This window comes from Peromyscus maniculatus, chromosome 8 (assembly GCF_049852395.1).
Source record: "Peromyscus maniculatus bairdii isolate BWxNUB_F1_BW_parent chromosome 8, HU_Pman_BW_mat_3.1, whole genome shotgun sequence".
Lineage (NCBI taxonomy): Eukaryota > Metazoa > Chordata > Mammalia > Rodentia > Cricetidae > Peromyscus > Peromyscus maniculatus.
In genome coordinates, this window is record NC_134859.1 from 30,143,330 (window position 1) to 30,168,218 (window position 24,889).

At 48.2% G+C, this 24,889-nt stretch overlaps 2 protein-coding genes across 2 annotated transcripts in view; one reads left to right on the plus strand and one right to left on the minus strand.

Annotated features, from left to right (window-relative positions):
- The window catches only part of Adam19 (ADAM metallopeptidase domain 19), an 86,621-nt gene extending 82,584 nt beyond the window's left edge, over positions 1 to 4,037 (plus strand). Inside the window, exon 23 of the mRNA XM_006997378.4 lies at positions 296 to 4,037. Coding sequence (XP_006997440.1) covers positions 296 to 349 — 54 coding nt within the window. The 3' untranslated portion in view covers positions 350 to 4,037. The remainder of the gene's footprint in view (positions 1 to 295) is intronic.
- Positions 4,038 to 5,284: 1,247 nt separating this feature from the next.
- On the minus strand, positions 5,285 to 23,059 carry Nipal4 (NIPA like domain containing 4). The gene is made up of 6 exons (XM_006997379.4): positions 22,517 to 23,059; positions 17,874 to 18,113; positions 14,838 to 14,894; positions 11,291 to 11,381; positions 8,022 to 8,182; positions 5,285 to 7,556 (listed from the first exon to the last, which is right to left on the minus strand). Exons 1-6 carry the CDS (start codon positions 22,557 to 22,559, stop codon positions 6,928 to 6,930), a joined length of 1,221 nt encoding a protein of 406 aa, XP_006997441.1. The 5' UTR covers positions 22,560 to 23,059; the 3' UTR covers positions 5,285 to 6,927.
- Positions 23,060 to 24,889: the final 1,830 nt, after the last annotated feature.

Below are 24,889 nucleotides of genomic sequence, written 5' to 3' on the forward strand. Positions count from 1 at the left end.
TAGCTTAGTCTGGGGGGTTGGGTCTGAAGGAATGAGGTAGGGAGGCTGGTTGTCACCCCTATATTCCCATGAATCACTGGGAACTATTGTACCGAAGCTTGACAAGAGAGAAGAGGGCTGACTTTTCCAGCTTTTGATGGGAGGCACACAGCTTGCTCCCACTGCGAGGGCTGTGGGCAAGCAGCCGCAGGGGCAGGCTTCTGAAGATCACGCTTCTGTTCCTGACTGTCAAGAGCAAGGGGACAGGTGCCCTCAGTCCCCGAGGTCACATCTTTCCCTTCCTTTTCCTTTCCAGCTTCCTGAGTACAGATCACAGAGGGCCAGAGGGATAACCAGCTCCAAGATCTAGAACTGTCTAGAAGTTTCTTGTTTCCCTTGAAGACTCTGGATGCCATAGAAGGTCCGGAGAAAAGAAGACTGCTCGGCGGCCCTGAAGCCTCTCCAGCCTTCTGGAACCCCCTCATCTCCAGAATCTCCCTTCTTGCCCCAGTGCCTCCTGTTTCCTCTGAGGCCCAGAGGGACTTCTATCCGATGGCTTCTAAGTGTTGTCCTGTGCAATATACAGCCCTGGCAGGAAAGGGGAGCAGATGGAGGAAGATGGGGAAGATTCTCCCTCAGCCCCCTAGCCAAGAGCTACCAATGATGGTCAGGGAAGTCTTGAGCTGGTGGTTCGCGGGCGGGCGGAAGGAGGGGGTCCTCTTTCTGTGCCGAGCTTGGAGAAGGCATCCACCCAGGTCCCATGCTTCTGTTGACTGGCCTGCCTCTGGGATCCCCGGCTACAGAGAGGCTGGGCCTTACCTGTCCCTTAGCTTTTAGGGACTGTGGAGGCCACTGTTGCATCCCTGCCCCAGGGCTTGGTCAAGGTGCCTCTTTCTGGTTATATGGCTGCATGTGACAAGCCATGCTCCCCTCCCCGCCACCCCTCACACGCTCATTCCCATATTTACACGGGTCACTCTCTGACTCAGAACAGGTACTATTTGTAGGCAGTGTAGACAGCAGCGGGGAGTGGTCAGCCTCTGTCCCCTCTGAGCCGTGATGCCAAAGGTTGCTAGAATCTCCAGTTGTACATGCCCATTGTTCCATGTGTCCCCTTCTCCTCCTCTTCCAACCTCCCTATCCTATGGTGCTTTGGTGGTGAACCACAGCAATCCTGACTTGCTGGTGACCATATGCTTGTGACCGACAAATCAGGATCCTGCCTCACGGGGTAGGCACTGGACTTCCTGCACTGGATCTCGAGAGCATTGAGCAGAGTGGGCTTGGGGGAGAGAGAGAGAGAGAGAGAGAGAGAGAGAGAGAGAGAGAGAGAGAGAGAGAGAGAGAGAGAGAGAGAGAGAGAGAGAGAAGAGAGAGAGAAAAGAGAGTGTGTGAACCAGCTCTGCATGTAATTGTGTTTTTTTGGCCTCAAGCAGGATAAGGGGCCCCCTTCTTATTTCTGATCTATATCCTAGGTGAAGTTCTCCAGGGCAGACACAGGTATACTAAGGGGACAGATATGTTTGGAACCCCAGTTATTAGGAAAGGACACACAGGGGCACCAGCTCCTCCCTAGTGGTTAGCTCTGAGGTGGGATTGTTGACTCTGAACAGGTAGTTGACCTCTTTGGAAACTGTCAACAGCTATGGTGAACCCGATCTGGGCAGGGGCTTCCCAGATTCTCTTTAACCAGGGTTTTATGCATGTCCATTGGTTCTCTTCTGGTTACTGCCTATATGTGATCCTCATGGAAAGAGCTCTGGAAAGGTGGGGATGGGACTAGGGCGGACGCCATCTTGCCTGGAGCTCAGAAGGACGTCTTGGTGCTCTGCTAGTAAGGGCAGTTCCTACACATTTGCTGGCCTTGGCCTCTGAGAGGCCATCTTCCATCCCCCAAAAGGTGCTGGATAGCACTCCTAAAGGTCCGCTAGGGGCCTTCCTGCCATCGCATTAAGCAGTTGTTAGCTCTTGGAAACCTCCCTGAGGAGGAGGCAAGATGTTGACTCCCCTTTACCACCTCAGAGCCTCCTTATAGCATTCACAGAGTAAGCTCTGGACTTGTGCTCTTGGAATTGTGGGAAATGTGGGGTGCGTGGCTAGGGGTAGAAAGAGCTCAGGAAAACACCTTTCTCCTCAGGGTGACCGTGCTGTTCACACCCTGACTCCCTGAAGGCCACTGGGCCTAGGTGTCCATTTTCCGCCATCTGACAGCCTTCCATTAAGTGCCACACCAAATGACTACAGGTGGGGTCCTCAAAACACCCCAAAGTTAGAAACACCATTTCCTTTAAACCCAACCCTGTACCTCCTAGATTTTCTCCCTCAGCTCGGGAGGCGGGAGGCTCTGAGTGACGACAGTATCACAGCAACAGTCACAGCATGAGCCTTCTCAACCTCATGCCTTCTGTCCCTTGAGCCACACCAGAACAAAGACCCATTTCCTTGCTCTTTGGTAACCATTTCCTGTTTTTTTTTTTTTTTTCTTATTTCATTGCTTTGATACCACCTCCATCCCATAAAACTATACTGTGAACAGGAAGATGGCAGAATTTTTTAATTTGGTAGGGAGGTTGGCAGCTACTCTTAATTTACAACTTCATTCCTGCCTCTGTTATCCAAAGGCCGGGGAGGCTGCCACAGGTGGGAACCCCTTCCCTTCTGCACCAGGAAGTGTTGCCTACAGACAGATCTAGACCTCAAGGACAGAGTTTGTCCCTAAAGATTGTGTGCCACTTAGGAGGGGAAAAAATATTACCACAGGGCGAGGAAGGAGTGGTTGCCACGGAACACTTTGGTAAAGCTACCCCAAGTGTGTGGGCATCCAAGGCTGGAAAGGCCTTTTCTTGTGAGTAGAAAGTGAACAGGACTAGAAATAGCTGTTCTGTCCCCAGCCACTGCAGAGATGTGAGCGAACACTGGGGGAGGTCAAAGCCAAGGTTCTGGTGGACCGAGGGAAGTTCAGAGTTCCGTTTGTAGCTGGGTGTGGTGGTACCCACCTTTAGTCCCAACAGAGGCAGGGGGAATCTCTGCATTGGAGGCCAGCCTGGTCTACAAAGCGAGTTCCAGGACAGCCAGGGCCACACAGAGAAACCCTGTCTCCAAAAAACAAAATTATTTGAGACGGGATCTCATGTATCACAGGTTAGCCTTCAACTCACTAAAAAGCCAAGATGGCCTTTGAATTCCTGAGTGCTTTCTAGGACTGCAGGAGTGTACCATCGCCGTTGGTTAATGTGGTCCTGGGTTCAGACCTGAACCTTCATGAGCATCTAGGCAAATACTCTGCCAACTGAGATACATCCCCAGCCCAGGCTGTAAAATGTTCTTAGAAGCTAAATTAGCTGTTTGCCAACTTCAGAACCCTAAAGCCATTTCTGACCTGTAAACCTCAGGTCTCTGCTCCCTTCCAAGTTGCAACTTCCGGCTTGCTGCTTTCTGTTCCATTTAGCGCTGGTGACTTCCACCTGTAAGAGAAAAAATCCCTCTTCTACCCCTGCTCCGAGACATCGTCGATTTTAAGGTCTGATATCCCCTGCCACACAGCAGTCCCTGTCACTCTTCGGGAAACCGTTTCCCCAGCGTTTCCCCTCGCTTCAGTGAATTTGCCTATTTGACAAAGCAGGTGTGAGATTTGTGTTCTTAAAATTGGAGGCACATTCTAAAGCTAGTCACTTTGTCAAATGCATGTAATGACAGCCCCAGAGGACTCCACACACAAGCCAGGGAACACCAACTGGAAAGGTGCCCCTTCCCTAGGGACACCTCCTAGAGGTCTAGAGACTCCAAGCCCAGTACCCCAAAGTCATGTTCCCAGGGTCCTCTTGTACGACTGTGTGTACGCCTGTGTCTGGGATCCAGGGCAAATGTGAATTTTCTTTTTATTTGGGAGATTGTTCACAGGAAATAGTCCTCTCCCCTCTTGTCCTCCTATTGATTGTTTACAATATTTGTACATCTATGCAAAATACTTGAATGGGCCGTGGTGCCTTGTTTTGTTATTTTTTTGTTTTTGTTTTCTCCTTGTTTGTATTTAATTAAAACAAATTGTCATTAGGAAATGCTATCTGTGTGGCAGCTCTTTTGTGTATGTGCCGTTTCTTTACCCCACTGCTTGGACCACTGAAGACATGTGATATGTACTTCTCAGAAAGAAGTCCCCTAGAAACCTCAGGTCTTCGAATGAGGACATGACCTGAGCCAAAGTGAAGCCTCGCCCTAGGTTTCCCCATGACCAGTAGAGAGGATTGCTTGCTGTTGCTGTGCAGAAGATGGTCTGGCTTCATTACATCGTGGTTCATCAAAGGCTTTAATGACTTTGAGATTCTAGTATGTTCTTCTTACACTATCACCTCTAGAAGGCATCTGGGACATCTGTTACCCTCTCTCCTTACTAGGGGGTGTGTTTTAAGGAAGGGGACACTTAGTGAGGGTCTCTTGGGCTGGGTGGGCAGGTGGAGGAGGACCAGGCTGTGTGCCCTGCAGATTTCCTGTGCCTGTGTGAAAACAGCACATACTCATGGTGTCCCCACCCCCCACCATCGTATTCATTTATGCCCCATCTCGGTTCTGGGGTTTTCTAAGACTAATAATATCCACAGAAGGAAGGAATACTCACTGAGGGATTAGCCCATGCAAGGTACTTTGTACTACTTTTCTTCATGTGGGTTACTGTGGGGGTCTGAATGAAAATGGCCCCCATAGACTCAAGGAGTAGCATTATTGGAGGTGTGGCCTTATTGGAGTAGGTGTGGTCTCCTTGGAAGAAGTGTGTCACTGAGGGCAGGCTTTGAAGTTTCAGGCCCAGTGGCTCACTCTCTCATCCTGCTGCCTGTGGATCCAGATGTAGAACTCTTGGCTCCTTTTCCAGCACCATGTCTGCCTGCATGCCACCATGCTTCCCACACTGACGATAATGGACTAAACCTCCGAACCTATAAGCCAGCCCCAGTTAAATGTTTTCCTTCATAAGAGTTGCTGTGGTCATGGTGTCTCTTCACAGCGATGGAAACCTTAACTAAGACAGTTACCTCATTGAACCCTCACGTGAATGCTGGGAAAGCATCCTATATATAACATAAGCTCTTTCCTATGCCTGGTGCCCAGTAAGGGCTCAGACATTAACTAAGGTGTGGTCTTCAATGCAGCCATTCCAATAGCAACCTGCCCCACTCGGGTGAGGGCAGATGTGTGAAAGACATGGGAGGGCTTCACTTGGCATTTCAGACATCAGGGACTGGCCTCCCAGCATATTAGAGGGACCAGTGGTGTGAATTTGCTCCTGGTTCAAGGAAGATCAAGACATCTGTCAAGTAAACACACTCTGAAGTCTTTACTCTTGAGCCCAGAGTCCAGGCTCTCAGAACCGCCAGTCCACTGCCATACCCAAGATCCAATGTGTTGCATTGATTTCAGTTACAGTCAGAAATCCACATTCATTCAAATACTGGGGATTGGACATGGAAGGTACAGGGGCCCAGAGTGTTGATCTGCCCTAAGGACTTGCCCAAGGCTAGAAAGGGTTTGACATGGGTGTGGTTGTATTTAGGGGATCAGATGTGAACACCAATAGGCAGGGAGCTTGACAGGACTCTACCTGCACTGAAGATTGAGTCTCCCCTCTTCCCACACACTAGCTCCTAACTTCACTCTCTTGTGGTCCTTCCTTTCACAGTTGGAAGAAACTGGGAAGAAAAGGATCCCAATTCTCTCCTCAGCGGCTGTTCTGTGCATGCCTCTGGCCAAATGTGAGGTCACCAAAGATGGCCCCCGGGGCAAGTGATGGAGGAGGAGTCATGGCATGCTGCTTCCAGTGTGGGCAGCTGTTTGTCAGTGGAGATAGACTCAGTTCCAGTTGGGCCAACAAGGCTGTACCAATCCTGCACTCCTGCTTGGTTACTGAGATTCAAAGCCAATTCCACTAGCTACGGCTCAGAAATTTCCCCATACATTTTTTGGCCTGGGTTCTTGTTTGGGTCTTAGAGTCAGTCTAAAAATTACTTCCAGGTTTCCAGATAGCCCATGACTCCACCCTGCCAACATTGACATTGTTCCTCACACTCTCTCCCACCTCCCCAAGTCATAGTATGGTCAACTTGTTGATGCAAAGGAAGTCACATTCTGCTAAATTCCGGAGTGACAGCACAGTGCTGTTCTCTTCCCAGAGAAGGCTAGGTGAACACGGGTTTGGCCAGCAGAGGGAGCTGGGCTAGGAGGCCTCCCCTGCTGTTGTTGAGTTCTAAGGTTACAGTGTGCATGTGTCGGTGACTGGTGCCTTGGGATGGACAGAGAGAGGGAAGGGTGGTGGTGCTATGTGGGGCATGGACAGCAAGATATGACTTCCAGGCTGGAGTGCTTGGAGAATGGACTAGTTGAAACTTCCCTGAGACATCAGGTGGTTTTCACAGTAAGGAGGTCAGCTGGGGTCTTGCTTCATCTTCAGGAAACACCAGGCTACCTGGCACCTACTGTGCGCCTTGGGATGGTGAGGCGCACAGATTGCTCTGCAGTTCTTCACAAGCTCCATTCTTGCACTAAGGGCTGAGAAGTCCAGCTTGACAGGCCAATTGGTGTGGAGGATTTCCTGATGACCAAGACCTGAGGGCAGTTCTCGAACTGGGCTACATTCAGCAGGTCAAATTCTATCTTCTTCCCCAACAACATAGAGATAGATGGTGCTGAGGGAACCAGAGAGAAGAGGCTCTGGGCACTTGCTGGCTCCAACAGGAACTAGTGGATTTAGTCACCAAGGCTGTATCTCTAGGAAGTCCTGCCACCTACTCAATGGGTAGGGATTTTTTCTTCTTCTAGGAACAGCAGTGAGGTATAAATGAATATCTCAAGGAAAGATAGCCCTTGGCAACAGATGTGCTGAAAGTAACCTGGTAGTTTTGAACTTGAGAGGTCAGGCTGGACCATTGGGTGCCTCCTCTTACCCATGTATTCCAGGCTTTAAGAATGGATCATAAATACTTTGGGTTTCTGCTGTGGTGATGGTGTGCTGGCAAGTTCTATGTTGTCCACAAGGACGTTCTTGTCCTCCAGTTTAATGACCGTGGGCTCTGGGGCAGGAGCTGGCGTTGTGTTTTTATGAGTGTGTGGCAAGCTGATTTGGTTGATATCCAGATCTTTGAAAGCATGAAGCATGAAAACACCCAGGATGATGGTGACGAAGCCAGACAGGGTGCCCACAATGTCCACAGCAGACATGGTATACCACTCCTTGAAGAGGACGATGGAAGTGGCCACTACCACCGTGGTGAAGAAAACGTAGTAGATAGGGAAGACCAGTGAGGTGTTAAAGATATCCAGTGCCCTGTTGAGGAAGTTGACCTGAATAATGATGGAAAGTCCCAGGATGAGGGACAGGATGTAGGGCAGCGGGTGCCGTACCACTGGTAAACCCTGGAAGAAGTTCCTAATGGTGACACCCAGACCTTTGACGGCCGTCACGGAGAAGGATCCAATCACAGAGCAGATGATGATGTAAATGAGGATATTCCTTTGCCCATACCGTGGGGCAACAATGAAGATAAGGATGAGGCAGGACACCACCAGAAGGACAGCAAATACGACGAACCCTTCGGGAAGGAGGGACATAAATCATTCAGTGAAGGACGCAGACAGCATCTAGGGCCCCAGACTTCTAGTCTGACACATGTAGGTTCTAGTCTCAGCTTCAGACCTTTTAATAACTCATGCAACTTACTAAACTCTAAAACTTTAGTTTAGCCACTTGTAAAAAAAGGGGGGGGTCAAAAGTGTTTTTTTTTTCCTTGCAGAACTGTTTTATGAAATAATTCATATTCTTACATAAAATGTTGTTATAATAAAAATGTGTGTCTTTAGGGAAGTGCTCCACACAATGAACAAGAAATGGTATATGTTTACATCGATCCAGAAAGCTAAAGGGTACTGCCCAACTTCCTGTCTGTTGTTCACCTTTTCCTCAAGGGGGCAGCATGGAGATGGACAGAGCTCAATTAGATGGTCTACACATGATTCACCCCCTAGTGTTTTCTGCAACCCCCGTTCTTGAAGCCTACCTGTGTCTTTCATCTTGGACGCCATCTCCACAACAGTAGTGACCTTCTCCTCCTTGGGGGCGTGTATGACCATCACTGTGCTGCCAGCCATACAGATCACACAGCCCAGCTTCCCCAGTAGATTCAGGCTCTCTCTCAGGCAATAGGAGGAGAAGATGGCACTGTACAGGCGGATGGGAGAAAGGAATTGAGTGGAAGGGCCTATTCCAGGCCCCTAAAAGACACCTGGGGCCTGAGTAAACACTTATGGGGAACAACGTCTAAAATTCACTCCTCTCTGTAGAAGCCTTCCCAGATTCCTTCCCTCCAACCCCAAACTTAGTAGAAACAAATTTCTAAGAGGGATTGGAATGTGTGATGGAGGAGCCAAAATACACATGGATCTCTTTTATTTTTGAAATGGGAACCATCCACAAGCCAAAGGGTTGTGTCCTGGCAGGTTTATTGTCAACTTGACATAATCTAGAGTCATCTGAGAAGAGGTGGCCTCAGCTGAGCAAATGCCCCCATCAGATTGGCTTGTTGAAAAGCCGGTGGGGGCATTTTCTTGATTGATGGTGGATGTGGGTGAGCATAGACCACTGGAGGCAGTCCCATTCTTGGGCAGGTGGTCTTAGGGTGTATAAGAAAGCAAACTGAGCAAGCCAGGATGAGCAAGCTCCAGTGTGGCTTCTGCTTCAGGTTCTGCCTCTGAGTTCCTGGCTTTAGTTCCTGCCTTGGCTTCCCCCGTGATGGACTGTAATTTGTAAGCCCCCAAAACCCTTTCCTCCTCAAGTTGCTTTTGGTCATAGTGTCTCATCACAGCAATAGAAAGTAACCGAAGACAGGATAAAAGAGCCTTGCAAACTACTCTTCTCTGACTCCCTACCAACTGAATGTATTGTCCCAGAGTACTGCTAGGAGATATTTTTTCAGCCATGGGGTGTATGGTGTGCATCTGGCAGCAGGAAACGAGCCAAATGAATGCATTGCAGGTTCACACTACTTATTCACTCCAAATGCATTTTCTGGTCACTTCTATTCCTTGCCCCATGTCTGTTCCTTGGGTCATAGAGAATCTATTTCTCTTTCACTTGCATATGCCAATATCAACCACCACAATGATAATTACAGACACTATGTCTTGGGGCATGTATTTCTTAATAGGTGTGGTGTCAGAGTTGTCCTGACAACTCTGTGAGTTAACATATACTGCTCCCAATCTACAGACAAGAAAACAGAGCTTGTAGAATTTAAAATGACTCAGCAAAGTTCTTTAACTGGTAAGTGGCAAAAGCAAGTTTGGATACTTTGATCTCATTGCAAAGCTGATGGGCTTTCTTCTGCATTAAAGAGAACCTTTATGTTTTCCAGGGTCTTCACTGAGCAAGATCCTTCCAGCTCCTTGGTGACCTAATTTCTGTTCCCTTTTGATCCTCCAGATGAGGGAAGAAAAGGGGGGACTGGGCAGGCTGGGAATGAACCATGAGCTCACTTGCTTTATGAAGGTGACATTAGTTCACACTAAAAATGTATTGACTGCCCTGAGACCTAAGTATCACTTGGCCTATAGGCAAGCTTGTGGGCCATTTTCTTGATTGATGATTGATGAGGAATGGCTCAGCTCCTGGTGGTCAGTGCCATACCTGGGCAGGTGATCCTGGGGCATATAAGAAAGCAAATTGAGCAAGCCTGGAGATGCAAGTCCCAACTATTTTACCTATAGTGTTCTATTTGAGAGACTCTGATGGCATTTACAGAGGCAGGACCAAACACATCAGATTTGGGAAGCACTTCTTTCTACTCAGCAGTAACAGTGGCCAGCCAGTTGTGCACTGAGAGTGAGGAATCTACTTGTCTCATGACTGTGAATATTGCACACTTGTCATCAAGTGGAAAAACAACACAGAAGAGATTATATGTGCTAGCTGTGGTTGCCTGGGATTTACCAGAGCTCCAGAGGTAACCTCTAAATGACAGCATCCCTCAAATGGGCTTAAGGACCCATACAGAAATACCTATACAAGTACAAGTTGATAGCTTGGGAAGAATTGGGAGGGGGGATGATAAGAGGCACAAATGCTTAATATCAATGACTTCATTGTATTATTGGTTTTGGCTGTTCAGGGATGTTAGGAGTCAAACCCAGGCATACCAGGTGAGTTCTCTCCTCCCAGCTACATCCCCAGCTCTAAGATCCCTAATTTTTAAAACCATTGTTTGCAAAGTCTTTACTGAGAGGCAATATAGCACAGCGTGGCTGTTAACTCCTAGGTCCTGGAATTATGCTGCATAAGATAGATCCTGGCCTGACAACAGGGTCTTCATGCTGACATATACAAGTGGAAGAAGGGGTTTGTCTGTTTGTCTGTCCACCCAAGGAACAGAAATAGGTCAAGAAGTAGAGATTGATGCAAAGTTACCTTGGCCAGACTGCTTAACCTCTCTGAGTCTTGGGCACAAATTCAAGGATGAAGTGAGTTAATACACAGATTACATCCAGATGATTTCATGCATAGTTTTCCTCTGTATACTGTAGCCATGGTTGCTTGGAGCTAGTTTGTTCTACATCCATTCTGCGTATTATCTCATTTGGTTCTCTGGGTGTGTATCATTAGTATTCTATTTTACATATGGATGAATTGAGACTTGGTTAAGAGACTGGCCTATGAATCCATCACTACTAAGGTTTGAGTACGGATAAGTACTCGGGTAATGCTGTGGCTCACTTGGTAACATGCTTGCCCTGCAAGCATGAGGGGATTGAGTTCAAATCCTCTGCACCCACCTAAAAGCCGGGTGTGGTGATGTGTGCCTATAGTCCTATTCCTGGGGAGTCGAGAGACTGGAGGCTTTCTGAGCTTATTGGTGAGCTAACCAAATGGTGAGCTCCAGGCAGTGAGAGACATTGTATAAAAAAAAAAATAAGGTACAGACTAATTAAGATAGACAATGAACTCTAATCTCTGTCCTCAACAGACAGCTCACACACAGGTGTATACATATGCACATGTATCAGTGTACACAACCGTACACACTCACATGTACATAGACAATATATACACTATAAACAAAAGACCACTAAGGCTCTTATTCTTAATTCATTGAGGGAAACTGAGGCCCATGGCAGAAGTCATCCAAGGGCCTGAAGCTCTGAATAGCATGCTCCCTTTTTGGGGGGCTTGGACTGCTTTGGGGGGTCCTTGTAGCTGCTCCCACTTTGGAAAATCCAGGTCTCAACAAGACGAAAACAGGAAAGAGCCAGAGGTGGCAGAAGAGGGGACAGTGACCTTATGAGGACGCTCAGTGCTCCCAGCGGCGTGACAACCGTAGCAGGTGCAAATGCATAGGCCCCGAAGTTGGCGACTTCTCCAGCGGACACTAGGGAATTAGAGGAGAAAAGAGGCCAGTGTGACTCCACGGTACCACGTCCATTCCAGACCAGTCTGGGTAGAGATGGTTTCTGTCAGTGTTCAACAGGACCTACAACCCAAGACCAGCACTCCTTAAGATCCATCCACATGCTGTCTCCCTGGAGATAAGGTCAGACCCTGACTTTTGAGTTCTCCCCCTGTAAAGGTGGCAAGGCCTGAATCCTGAGCTCACAGTGACCTGAGAAGCCTCCATGTTTTTTGTGTGCCCGTCTGCTTTCAGTCCACACTCATGAAGTGTGTCTCACAGGCTTTCATGTTTTCATCTCTCTAAGGCAAGTTCTAGAAAATCAATTATCAAATAAAGAAGCAACTACAGTCATGGATTCTTTGGGTACCGCTTGGTCCATGGACTACTCTTTTGTAATGAAATTGTGGACAGTCATGTGGGTTAGTTTTTCTGTCAAGCTAGAGAGTCATCTGAGCAGAGGAGCCTCAGTTGAGGGAATACACCCGTCAAATTGGCCTGTAGGCAAAGCCTGTGGGGACATGTTCTTGTTTGAGGATTGATGTGGAAGAGCCCATGCCACTGTGGGCAGTGCCACCCCTGGGCAAGTTCCTGCCTTGAGTTCCTGCTTTGGTGTCCCCCTGTGGTGGACAGTCACCAAATAAACCCTTTCCTCCCTGAGTTGCCTTGGGTCAGTGTTTTATCACGGCAACAGAAACTAATCTAAGAAAATCGTTTGAAGCAACAGGAGGTTTAGGAGAGGCTGAATGACCGGGGAGCCAAGAATACTTTCCATCTGAGTTTCTAGGCTGCCCTTGCCTCCGAGAACCTTTTCCATCTCTTTTCAGCCAGGGCCTCTTGTGTGAAGGCAGATGGTCAGTAGGAGAGCTCTGCCCAAGGTAAGGACCGAACCTTAATTAGAAGATTATTGATAGGAAGTGTTAGTTTCCACCTAAAAGAATTGGGCTTTGGGGACTAGGGAGATGGCTTGGTGGGTAAGAGCACTTGCTGTGCAAGCAAGAGGACCTGGGTTCAAGTCCTCAGAACCCATGTAAAAGCCAGTCATGGTTGAGTGTGCCTGTAGCTCCAGCATGGTGGGATAGAGATATATGGATCCTGCAAGCTTACTGGCCAGCCAGCCTAGCAGAGATGGTGAACTGAACTTCAGCTCAGTAAGAGACACTGTTTTAAAAACTAAAGTGAGCACGTGGAGGAGACCCGATCTAGTGTTGGCGTGGTCCCGGGATTCTGTTTATGTCTTTCCTCAGGACAATGAGGTTCCTCTTTGGAGGAACCCTGAATGTGCCCTGTGGCTGCTGCTGAAGCCCAACATGACAGAGACCTAATGGGTCTTCATGAAAAAAAATCTACCCTTCTGATGCCAATGGGGATTGAGAGCCCAATATGGCCAGCTTTGGCAAGCATTAATGTAAGCCGAGGAACTGTAGCCATGAGGTTGGATTCTCCAGAAGAGCTGCCAGCTAAAGTCGTGCTGGGATCAAGAAAAATGGGCCTTGGGGGTTCATGTTACTGGAGTTGTATCCATGCCAGTGGATGTCCACACAATCCAGAAGAGAATTTGACATTGCTGCTGCTGCTGTTGCTGTTATAGCAATGGCAGCCACTGCTGCTACTGTTTCTGGCATTACCATTTCATAATTGCTTACTACAGCTAGCACAGTGGAGACTCTGGCAACAAAAGTAGCTAACACAGTTAGTTAATCTTTCATTCTATTGGGCATGATAAATTTAATTCAGTAGTTATATACATCTCGATTGGCTTTGAAAATTATAAACTTATAAACTCAAGTTCCAGTTGCTTGTGGGATACTATCTTATAAGGACTCCAACATACAGTATGGCTCATTAAGGAAGGGAATGGCTCAGTTGCCTTTAGCCTACTGGCTATGGGTGGGATAGGACCTCTGTTGGTCTTTTCTGTGTCGAACACACAGATTGCAAGCCCAGTGCCACTTTGAGATCTTTGGCAGCAGTTAACTCTGTAGCTCACACACAATTGAGCCTGTATAATAATGAGTATTCAGAGATGGGTAATGCCTGGGGGGCACTCACCAACCTAAGACAGAGCACCTGTGTGGCCTGGGCAGGCATCTCCATGACAGGTAAGGTGACCTGCTGACGTCCCACGCAACACAAGTCAGAAGCTCATTTTTTAATGAAAGGGGGACCTGTAGGTCCCTGACCCCCGTTTTGGGTAACTGTTGCCTTGCTTGCGGACCTTGATCTTGATATCCTCCCTATGCTAATTCCCTGCCAGGTTCCACCCTCCTGAATGCTTAAGAGAAGTTCCTTGTCTGTGTATCCTGAATAATGGGCATTAACAGCTTAGATGCAAGATTGTAAAACATCAGTAGAGAACTTCTGCCCTCCGGGGTCCTCCCATTGTGCTGTAAGCCTGTATTTAAGACCTCCTCCCCTCTTCAATAAATGACATTCGGCATTTAAAATTAAAAAAATATATATATTATATATATATATATATAATTGAATGAATACTGCGAATGTAATCTATGAATACCACAAATGTGATTAATATCACGAGTGTAATTAATGAATATCATGAGTGTAATTTAAAAAATAAAAAGAAAACTAAAGTGGAAAGCATTAGAGGAAGATGACTAACATCCTCCAACACACACACACACACACACACACACACACACACACACACACACACACACACACACACACCACACTGATGATGATGATGATGATGTTGGTGGTGATGATGATAGCAATAATAATACTAATATTTTTAAAGCTTTGATAGCCAGAAGGGTAGGTAGACAGTGGGGGCAATGTATGAGCGTACAAATCTAGACAAAGTAGCAGACCAGCTGCTATGTTCTAAGTGGGTCAAGCTCCTAATTGTCATGGTATAGTGAAGCTGCCTAAGGTTTCCAATGTCTACCAGATAGAGGCCCAAGACTGTGGCCAAGAGGCAGGCTACCAGTGCCCTGTACTTCAGTGGCAGCTGAAACAATACACTGGTATCCATTCAGAAAAACTGAGACCGGGTTTCCTGTATCCCAGCCTGGCCTTGAACTTGCTGTGTAACTGAGGGTGACCTTGAACTTCTGCTCCTGCTGCCTCTTCCTCCAGAGTGCTATGATTATAGGCATGTTCTACCATCCCTGTCTTATGTGGTGCTTGGGATTGAACCCGGAGCTTTGTGCATGCTAGGCAAGTGCCCTCCCAACTGAGCTGCATCCCATACCTCTGCACCTGCATCATTATCCTCATAGAAGAGGCCTTCCTTTGGGCTGAGAAAGTGACCTCTCAGCGTAAGATGTCTGCAGGGACAAGGTTTTCCCAAGGAAGTTGGCCTTGGGCTCTCAGTGTCTGTAATAGAGACAGAACTATTCCCTCTGCCCTCCCTTCATCTCCATCCCAGCCATTGGTAGATCACTGTTCTTAATGGTAAAAGATGCCACTTACTGGTAGCAAATCCAGCCCACCACATTGGGTCCTTCAGGTAGCCATAGCCTCCGTTCACTACAGAAGGAAATAGACACAAAGTTAGAAGGCAGTGATACTTCAGTGGGATTCTGCCTTTGCCCCCTTAACTGTCCCCCAGGACTTGCTTCTAGCATCTATATACAGTCGTCCTGTTTTGCACTAGTGACTTAGACTTGTCTTCTGAATCTAGCTGTGCATCTAAACTACTCACTTGACATCTCTGGCATCTTTCACAGGCACCCTAATAACTCTTGACATTCATTGTACCCCTGCAATTTGTTCAATGAAACTCAGGAAATGACACATCCAGAGGTCAGAGGCCCTTCTCCCCCCTCCTTCTGCATCTAGTCTGTATGACTGATTCTGTCACCAAAAAGTACCCAGGTGTGAATCCACACCACTGTCAACCTCCTGGTCCATCATGTCTGGCCAGGAGAAAGCTTTGTTACAGAGTTACTGTGACGCTACACTTAACCCCACAGCAAGTTGTTCCTTTCTTGGCAACCAGTGGTTTTGAAATATGCAAATTAGATTTTACCACTTTTCTGTGCATTGCTGCTCAGTGTCTTCCATTTACTCTTGAGTTAAAGTCCCAATCCTTATTGAGATAGGCTTGGTCCTGCCCACCTCCACACACACCCCTGCTGCACTCTTCACACTCTTCAAGAACGATTAGCTCTTTCCTGCCCCAAGTTTCTCCCTGAGTGCAGAATGCTCTGCTCTAATTCACACCCACTCACTAGGTCTCTACTGCTTCCCCTGGATGCCCCGTCTGGTCTCTCATTTCTAATATTCCCACTTGAGATGGCCATTCTCCTTCCTGGTTCTTATCACTTGTAATTGTAGGTGACCTGCTTATCTTCTGCATTTCCCCTACCTCAATAGACACATTCTACCCTGGACTTCGTTTTGTATGAGGGATCTCACTATGTAGGTTAGAGAGATTCGATCTGGAGTTGACTATGTAACCTCAGCTGGCTTTGAACTCATGGTCCTTCTGTCTCCATCTCTGCTGGGATGGTGTGCTGGTTAGTGTTTTGTCAACTCGACAGATTACAGTAATGTGGGAAGAGGGGCCTTCAGGAGTAGAATCGCCTCCACCAGACTGGCCTATAGGTAAGTCTATGGAGTATTTTTTTGACAGGTGTTTGATGTGGGGGCCCAGCTCACTGTAGCTGATACCTGGGTTGTATAAAAAAGCAGACTGAGCCAGCCTGGTCTACAAATCGAGTTCCAGGACAGCCAGTGTTGTTATACAGAGACATCTTGTCTTAAAAAACCAAACCAAACCAAACCAAACCAAACCAAAACAAAACAAAAAAGCAAGCAGGCTGAGCTTGTTAGCCTTGAGGAACAAGCCAGTAAGCAGCCTGTCTCCATAGCCTCTGCTTCTGTTCCTGCTTCCAGGTTCCTTCCCCAACTTCCCTTCATGATGGGCTCTTTCCTCCCAAAGTCGCTTTGTTCATAGTGTTTTATCACAGAAATAAATAACAACTAGGACGGATGGCATGCACCACCACCACACAGGCCACATTGGTACCATTCTTTGTCTATTTTATAGATGAGGGAATTGGGGTATATAAAAATACATGTCTTGCCCAGAACCCCACGATCAACAGTTAAGAAACCAGAATTGTAATTGTGATGGTCTGCTTCCAAAGTGCAGTGTCTCATGAGAAAGAGTCAGGCAATGAACAGGTCTAAACTTGAACATGCCATCTTCCCGAAACCTGTTTCTCCCTCTGCATTCATTGCAGAACATGGCGCCATCCACCATCTTCCCAGTTGCTCAAGTCAGAAACCTGAGTCATCCTTGACTTCCCTCTGCCCCTCCCCTGGGAGCCAGGAAACATCAAAGCCGGTGAGTTCCACCTCTCCAAACTAGCTCTGGAATCTCCCATGTGTCTACATTCCCAGTGTCCTATTTCCTCCTCTCACCCACTTCATTGGTTCTACTCGGGGACTCTAATCCATTCTATACAGGGGCCCTTTGGAAATCAGAAGTGGGACTGTCACTCCCCTGCCTAAAACATCAGTCAGTCACTTAATAGTCACACTCAGAACTCTGCACTCAGTTCCCATGACCCTTGTTGAGCCGGCCTTGCTGAGCTCACCTGCCCCTGCACTCTCTGGGCTTCCTGAATTGTCTTCAGTTCCACATCCAGCTCAGGTTCACCTCTGAGCCCTGGCCCTGGCTGCTCCTGCCACTGAGCAGTCCTCTCTCCGCTTTCCCTGCTACCTCCTTGTCACTCAGGTCTCAGTGTAAGAATCAAGTTGTACAGAAAACTTCCCTTCTGCACCCGGATCGGAGCTTTACATACTCCAAAAGATTTCCTTAGCAACCCTGCGTCTTCCCCATGAAGGCACTCAGCACACCACAGGATGACCTTGTGTTGGCTGTCTGTTTCTCCCACTTGACCACAGGGACTCTGTGTCCCCAGGTTTCACACTGGACCTGGTACATGGCAGGCATGCAATGAATGATGGGGATTCCTTTACATGTGATTCCTGAGGACAATTTCAGTGAGTCACACCCAGTCTTCCAAACGAGCAAGGCTCAGTGCCCGTGTCACAGTTCAGCTGTGTGTGTGTGTGTGTGTGTGTGTGTGTGTGTGTGTGTGTGTGTGTGTGTGTGTGTACGGGCACCTGAGGGTCTGACGTGCTGTGGGCTGAGGCATTTGTGATCCCATTTCACAGGAGAAGTTGTGACCTGCCTGCAGGACAGGTTGGTAAGAATCCAAGCTAAGATGAAGCCTGGAGTATCTGATTCTCCATCCCGGGGCTTTGCTGTATCTTTACTCTAATGGGTACATCATGGAACTCTCAGGAACTACTGGATTATAAAAGAAGGCATCCAGCTACTGGCAGTGGGGATTCTCAGCAGGGCTGACAGTGAGTCTCCAGTGCCCACCTGAGCCCATCCTCAGATTGCAGCCTGGGTCCCTGTGGAGGGAAGTCATCACTAAGGACTTAGCTGCCCTCACCCATCCCCTCCTGCCCAAGAAGCAAGCCTACCTGCCCTGGTGGCCCCTGTGGCCACAAGTCGTATGAGGCCTTTCTTCTTAAGGATGACGCTGCTGCCGATGAGTAGACAGGAGAGGAAGGCGAGGCCCACACCGATGTAGAAGCCATACCTCTTCCTGACCCTCTCTTGCCAGGTGATCAAGGTGGCATTGTTGGGCTCTTCAGGGCTGATGCCTCTGACAATCTGACAGAGGACCTCTTGGGAGGAGCAGTAGAGACTGACTATGGAACCTAGAGGGAAGAGCAAGCTGAGAGTCAGGCTGAGGACATGGGCATGGTTCAAATATGCTGGAATTGACGCTGACTTAGATTCCATGTTTCTGTTGCTCGAGGGATCCACCCCCACACCAGACCCCTATCAAAAAAAAAAAAAAGACTATTTCCAATTCTCCATGCTGTTAGCTGTTTTCTCACTAAGGGCTTCATTTGTATGGACTTATCAAACTGTAGGGCCTCCTGTCAAATCGGCGACTTCTTTAATTCCCATTCCACAGACAAGGAAACGGAGTCTATGAGGGTGCGGTACTTGTTCAGGGACTTGTCTTGTTTGTCTTAATTGATGTGGGAAACCCACCCCAACTGAGGGTGGCACTGTCAGGTGGAAAGAGGGTACAGCAGAAGGAAGACTGCTCCCCTTTTGATCACTCCTTCCCTCTCACCTGGAGTTAATGTACCTTTTTTCTCCTGCAGCTGGTTCCTCCCCTGACCCTGTCATCCATTGAGAACCAGCTGCTCTCCAGGAGCCTCCAGGGTTTTAGCAGTAGATCGGGACTATGTAGCCACCCAGCCTCATGGACAGAGCAAGCAGCAGGCTCTTGGGCTCTCCAGAATGAGACAGCCAGTGTGGGACTACCCTGACTTCTGAGGCACGCAGCCTAGAGGACCAGGGAACTACCCAGTTCTCAACCTCTCAGGAGTAACATGGCTGTTGTCATTACGGCAACATAAGCTGATTTAACACATTCTTTTAATATATATTCACCCTGTAAGAACTGTCTCTCTAGGAGACTTTGACTAATACATGGATGGTCTTGCTCTAGAATTCCAACCCATGGTACTAACGCCTCCCACACTGAGTAGGGCCCCACCTAATCTCTCAGCCATCACTACGCCCATCCCAGTGTCCTCCATAGGGATCCCGTCTCAGCCTTCGACTCTCCAATAACTATTAAGCTCACTTAGGGCTTCTTCACTTTAATGCCAGCTCTAGCTAGAGTGGGAATGTCACCGGGCAGATAGTCCACCCAGACTCAGTCAGCCTGAAGGTAACCGAGGTGTGATCTTCCTGTGGGTAGGACCTCACCATTCAAGGACTTATTTCTGAGATGTGTGGCATTTGGGTCAGTTGCTATGGACTCTTTCAGAGCATACTTGGATCGGTGTTCCTGTTATTCCATACGGATCTGTCTGCAGTTTCCTCTTCCTGTCTGATTCTTTCCTCAAGTCTCAGAGCCAGCCCCCGACTTGTCTGCCTCCTGGAACGAACACTAAGGACAGTCTTGGGCACAAAGGGCAGACCCTCAGTGAAACACAAAGCTACACAAGTCCAGTGAAACACACACGAAAGCGTAACCAAGCCTCTACCCGTGCTACCATGTACATGGCTCCTGTTCTAGAGTTTTCCTTCAGGACTCTTAACCACCATTCAGTGAAACAGTCACAGACCATTTCCAGGTCCTCAGTAGGAGAAGTCGAGTTCAATGACCTTCCTAAAGGAATACCTGTAATAAAGATGTGTCTAGGGCCACACCATCCTGGACACACGTGATCTCGTTCAACCTGTAATAAAGGTGAAGCCAGGAGTAGACCCCATACCCATCTGACAGTGCTCAGAACCACTACACACTCTCTGATAAACAGCTTGCCCCACAGGGCAGGAATGTGCGGGATGCATCTCCATTTTGTTCTGTGTGTTAACAAATAAACTTGTTGCAAATGGTCAAAAACGGGGTGCTTTCCCGGGAACATTCAGACTTGGGGTTGCACTTGACCCTCAGAAGGTCAGTTTGTCTATCTGGTCATGCCAGCCTTGGAGGCAGCAGCTGGGTCACTCTTAGACAGACATGCCCCTGAAATTCCTCAGTTTACCCTGCCCCCACAATTCTTGTTTGCTGTTGGCCTTTCTACGTCTTTCAGCTTCTGATCTCCCTATAATGTGTGTGACAAAGGCCTAGACCCTAGTGCCAAGGACCTACGCCCAGACCAGACCTCTCTCAGACCAAGCTGGAGTTCCTACTCTGTGTCTAGATGGGTCCCAAATCCAAGATCAGGGAGCTAGAAATTTTGCACATCTGCATCCAAGTAGCAGCTGGATGGAACAGAATAAGGACAAAGTTGACCTTTTGTATGTGGCCCAGAGCCTGGGAAAACAGGTAGAAGAAAAGAACCCTTTAGAAAACCCAGCTGGTCTCGGATGTAGCTCAGTAGCAGATACATTTCAAAGGTAGAGCACTTGCCTCGGATAGGTAAGGCCTTAGGTTCCAACCTAGGTACCCGATGAGGGAAAAGGAGGAATTCATTAAAAAATAGTAAGAGGGGAGGAAAGGCAGCAGGGAGTGGACGGGGAACAAATATGAGCAAGGCACAATTATGTATGTGTATGAAATTGTCTTAGCAAAACCACTATTTTGTATGCTAAGTAAAATAATAATAATAATAATAATAATAATAATAATAATAATAATGTGAAAAACAACAATAAAACCCCCAAACAGTTAGTCTAATCCTTATATTCTACTAGGGGAAACTGAGGTCCCATAAAGAGTATAGATTTGCTGGAGTTGGGACTGAAATCCATCAGGGGATATCTGTGTCTTTTTGCTATGAGACATCTGTCTTTCCACCATGGGACGATGAGACAAGAAGTCATCATCTTGGGCCCTAACCAGACTGGTTCTGTACTGCTCTCTCCTGTTCCACCAGCTCAGGGCATCCTTGCCCAAGAGCCTCATCTGGGGAGTTCCCTGAGCCCAGGAAACGCAGGCAGTAAGCCAGAGCTGGCTGTCACCTTTCCCCTGCTTCCTCAAGTCTCATTACTAGTGGGTGGAGCCAGAGGCTCACTTCAGCTGCCCTCCCCCCCCAGCTCTGCACACCCATTGAAGTCAAACTCTTCCAGTACAGTGAAGAGATAGAGAGCTGATGACCAAAGGGGACCCAGTTCGGAGTGGGTGCATATCTGAAAAAGGGGGTACCAAGCTGGTAATCTTTACCTTTTTCCCTAGAATGTTCTAGAACTAGGAATGCCTGCTGCCTTGGGTTAAGGGGTGAAGCTGAAAATGGCCTGCCTGGTTTCTCAGGAGACTAAGGTCAGTCAACACGTAAAGGGCTGGCTTCTCTGAAGAAGGGTAGAAGTTAGGGACCTCAGAACATCACACAGGCTGCACTTCCAAGACAGGAGGAATGTAGGGAATGTTCCAGATGGAACAGAACAGCAGCACTGTAGGTTCAGGAGTCTGAATCCGAGAGGTGGTTCATAGTCCCCCCTGTGTTACCTGGAGCAAGTTATCAGCCCGCCAGAGGCACTGTCTCCCTGTCTCTAGAATGGGCTCAGTGAAATTACAGCTACGTGCTCTAGGGATAAAGGCCAGTGTCAGGGTGCCTGCCCAGCGTGTACGAGGCGCTGGATTCAATTGCAAAAAAGAAAAAGAGAAAAGAAGCCAAAGAAAAGAACAGAAAAATAAAAAGGAAAAGGTTTTAAGAGCCTAGGCTAAGGCTGGGGAGATGGTCCCTTTGATCCTCAGTCCTGGAACTTACATAAAGGCAGGAGGAGAGAACTCACTCACAAAGTTGTCCTCTGTTCTGCATATCCTCAGTAAAGCACTCGGGCCCATAAATACACATCATGCATCACACACACACACACACACACACACACACACACACACACACACACACACACACACACACACACACGCTCAGACATACACAGGCACACTAGTAATGAATACATTTCAAAATAAAATCTAGGCTGGGTGGCACACACTTGTACTCCCCAGCAGAAGTGGCCCGAGGCAGGAGGATCACACATTTGAAGCTATTCTGGACAATTTAGCAATACTTTGTCTAAATACAGCAACAACAACAAACAAGATTTTGTATCTCCACAAAAATAAAGATAAGGCAACTGCCTGCTTCTTATCGAGTTTGCTTCTGGGATTAGACGGGAGAGTTGAGGGGAGGACCGTGGTCTACACAGTTAAGAACGCTCCAGAAAAATCAAGGGTCTTTTCTGAGCATTTCTCTCCCTTTCCCAAAAGTGTCATGTGGATTTGGGGATGGGGAACCTCTCTGCCCCTCTGTTCTCTGATTTGGGTGATGGAAGGATATGTCGGCAGGTACCTGCAGCGACCCAACACGACCCCTGAGCCCTCTCCCCGGCCCCTTTCACAGGCCACCTGCCCCAGTGCTCTGTTTTCCTCCTCTCAGTCTGCCTCAGCCCCCTGCAGCTGCCACTGGGGAGGTGACATCTCCGCCAGACCCGGACCTTCAGGACAGTTTGGGAAGCGGGTGGGAATCTGATGCGGAGCACCACCCCCTTGCTCGCGGCCCCAGCAAGTGAGGAGAAGTTGGCGAGGGTGGTGGGAGGAAGGTGAGAAGCGCAGCGCCCACCCAGGTCCCCTTACAGTCGCACGCACCGTTCTCGCAGCTGCCGTTGGCATTGGCGACCCGCAACTCCATGGGGACCTGGGCTGACGGCGCCCGAGGTCCGCGGCTCCTGGGCAGGTGGCCGCGACTTGTCCCAGCTTGGCTCCGGCGCGGGAAGCCGCTGGGGTCCGGACCCAGGGGTGGGGAGAGTGACGCGCCCCAGAGGGGAGGGTCCCCGGGGAGGAGTCACCCTGAGCCTTGGGCAACACCGGGCGCGGGGGGAATCAACACTGAGGTAGGGGCTCGTGCCCTTCGAGGGTGCGACCGCAGCTGGGTGCCAGCCACCGAGTCACCGGCCCGTGCCAGGGGCAGGAGAGAGGGGGCGGGTCCCCCGGGCCCGCCTTTCCGGACGCCAGCACCCACATCTAGCTCCCTCAGTGGCAGAGTTGATGCACTCCGGGATGGTACAGAGGAAGCCACTTTGGGAGGTGGAGATGTCAAGGAAAGGTCTGAGAACCTGGTTCCTCGCCTCTTTTCCTTTACCCTCCTCTCCTGTCTTTGTCATGGCGTAACTTACAGGTCTGATCTGTGCTGGGCCCTGAGGGTTGATGGGAGCAGAGTAGGTGCCCTTAAATATTCAATACATATTTGTGTCTCCTGAATGGATGGCCCGGGATTGGTAGGCTGGATGGAGGAAGGAAGTGACTGGCGGTCCAAATGAATCAGGCTATTCTTTTCTTATATAGTTCTGGGAGAAACAAATTAAGACCAATCATTAAGAAGCAGATATTTTTCAAAAATCACCATTTATAAATTTTATACGTATACAATCAAATTACATCAATATACATGTTTACATAATAAAAGCTGTGATTGAACAGATATATGTAAAAGTGATGGAGTATATGTATATATATACATAAAATTATGATGAAATGTGTATGTGTTTACTAATACATATATATGTGGGATGTATGGGTATATTAGCTCGTTTATGGTACTCATTTCATAATATAGGTATATATAGAATCATCACATTTGTATACCTTAAATACATGCAGCTTTCTTACACTTATTTGTGTGTGTGTGTGTGTGTGTGTGTGTGTGTGTGTGTGTGTGTGTGTGTTGCATGCACTGGCACTCATGGGGAAGTCAGAGGACAGACAACTCTTGAGAGATCTTTCTTTCCACCATGTCCCTAGGGATCCAACTCACGATATCAGGCTTGTGCTTTTACCCACTGGGCCATCTCATCAGTCCTGCAGTTTTTATTTGTCAAAAATACCTCAGCATGACTATGATGATGGTGGTGGTGGTGGTGGTGGTGGTGATGATAATTATAAAGATAAAATTACAAAAGATATTGACTCTGTGGGTCACAGTGAAACTGAGTTAGAAGAACCCTCACCTGAACTATGAAAACACTATGAAATGCCTGCTGCAAGGCAGAGTTCTAAGTCCCGACAAAATCCAGCTTGTTTAATCCCTGTGGTGACCATATGGATACATATCTTTATTATCTAGCGAGCACACCGACATCTACACATGATTGGGGCAATAGATTAGCTCTGGCTGTGGGGTCATCTCTGGACACACAGTGTCCGCAGGCTTTACCTCATCAAGCTTCCGATGAGGTAGGCTCCCTTTCTCGTCCATGTGAGGAGTAAGATGAGGACAGAGCCTACTGGGCTCCCACCTCGTCCTTACAGCCACTCCTCCCCCATCCATCTTGCTTGTAGCTTCGTCTCTGGGCACTGAAGAGGGGTTTTTCCCAGCCCATGGCCACCTCTAATTTTTTGGGTTAGTCACTTGTTTTCCATAAGGATCGGTCCCCTTATGGTCCAGTAACTCAGCTTCATGATGGTTCTTTCTCGGTATGTGAATTGCCACAAGGAGAGGGTCAGGATGGACAGGCAGAGGTTGGAGGAGAAAGGGCAGCCCCGGGCAATGCAGAAAGAAGAGCACATTAAAGGCCATGGGTCCTATGTGCTGCCTCACATTAAATGTGTGAGCCCAGAGTCCAAACAGGGCCGAGCATCGTTAAGACCAGTGTGAATCGGAACGTTGAGCAAGAAACTGGACTGACTGGCCCTGGTGGGAAACTATCAATTGATCTGATCATGCTACTCCAGAGGGAGGAATTGACAGGAGAATTTCTCTTTTCTTGTACTTCAACATTCCTGCAGTACAGTCCTGGCACAGCCCCAAACCCTCCTCAAGTTCAGGCTCAATTACTTGTGTTCTAAGGACAGAGGCAAGCATACACAAATGGCTTCCCTCTGGCTAGACTTCCAAATTTCTTCCAGTTGTCAACACAACAGGTATCATCGACAAATAAAAACTTCATGTGTGTGTACATGTGTGTGAGCATGCGTATGAGTATACATTTGTGTGTGGGCGCTCTCACTCATTTAGGAGGATAG

Coding starts and splice junctions, on each gene's coding strand:
- Nipal4 (XM_006997379.4), bottom strand. CDS start 22,559: ATGGAGTTGCGGGTCGCCAATGCCAACGGCAGCTGCGAGAACG. Junction 14,895..17,873: donor CACAGGGGCCACCAGGGCAG/GTAGGCTTGCTT, acceptor TTCCTTCTGTAG/TGAACGGAGGCTATGGCTAC. Junction 8,183..11,290: donor GCACTGAGCGTCCTCATAAG/GTCACTGTCCCC, acceptor CCGCCTGTACAG/TGCCATCTTCTCCTCCTATT.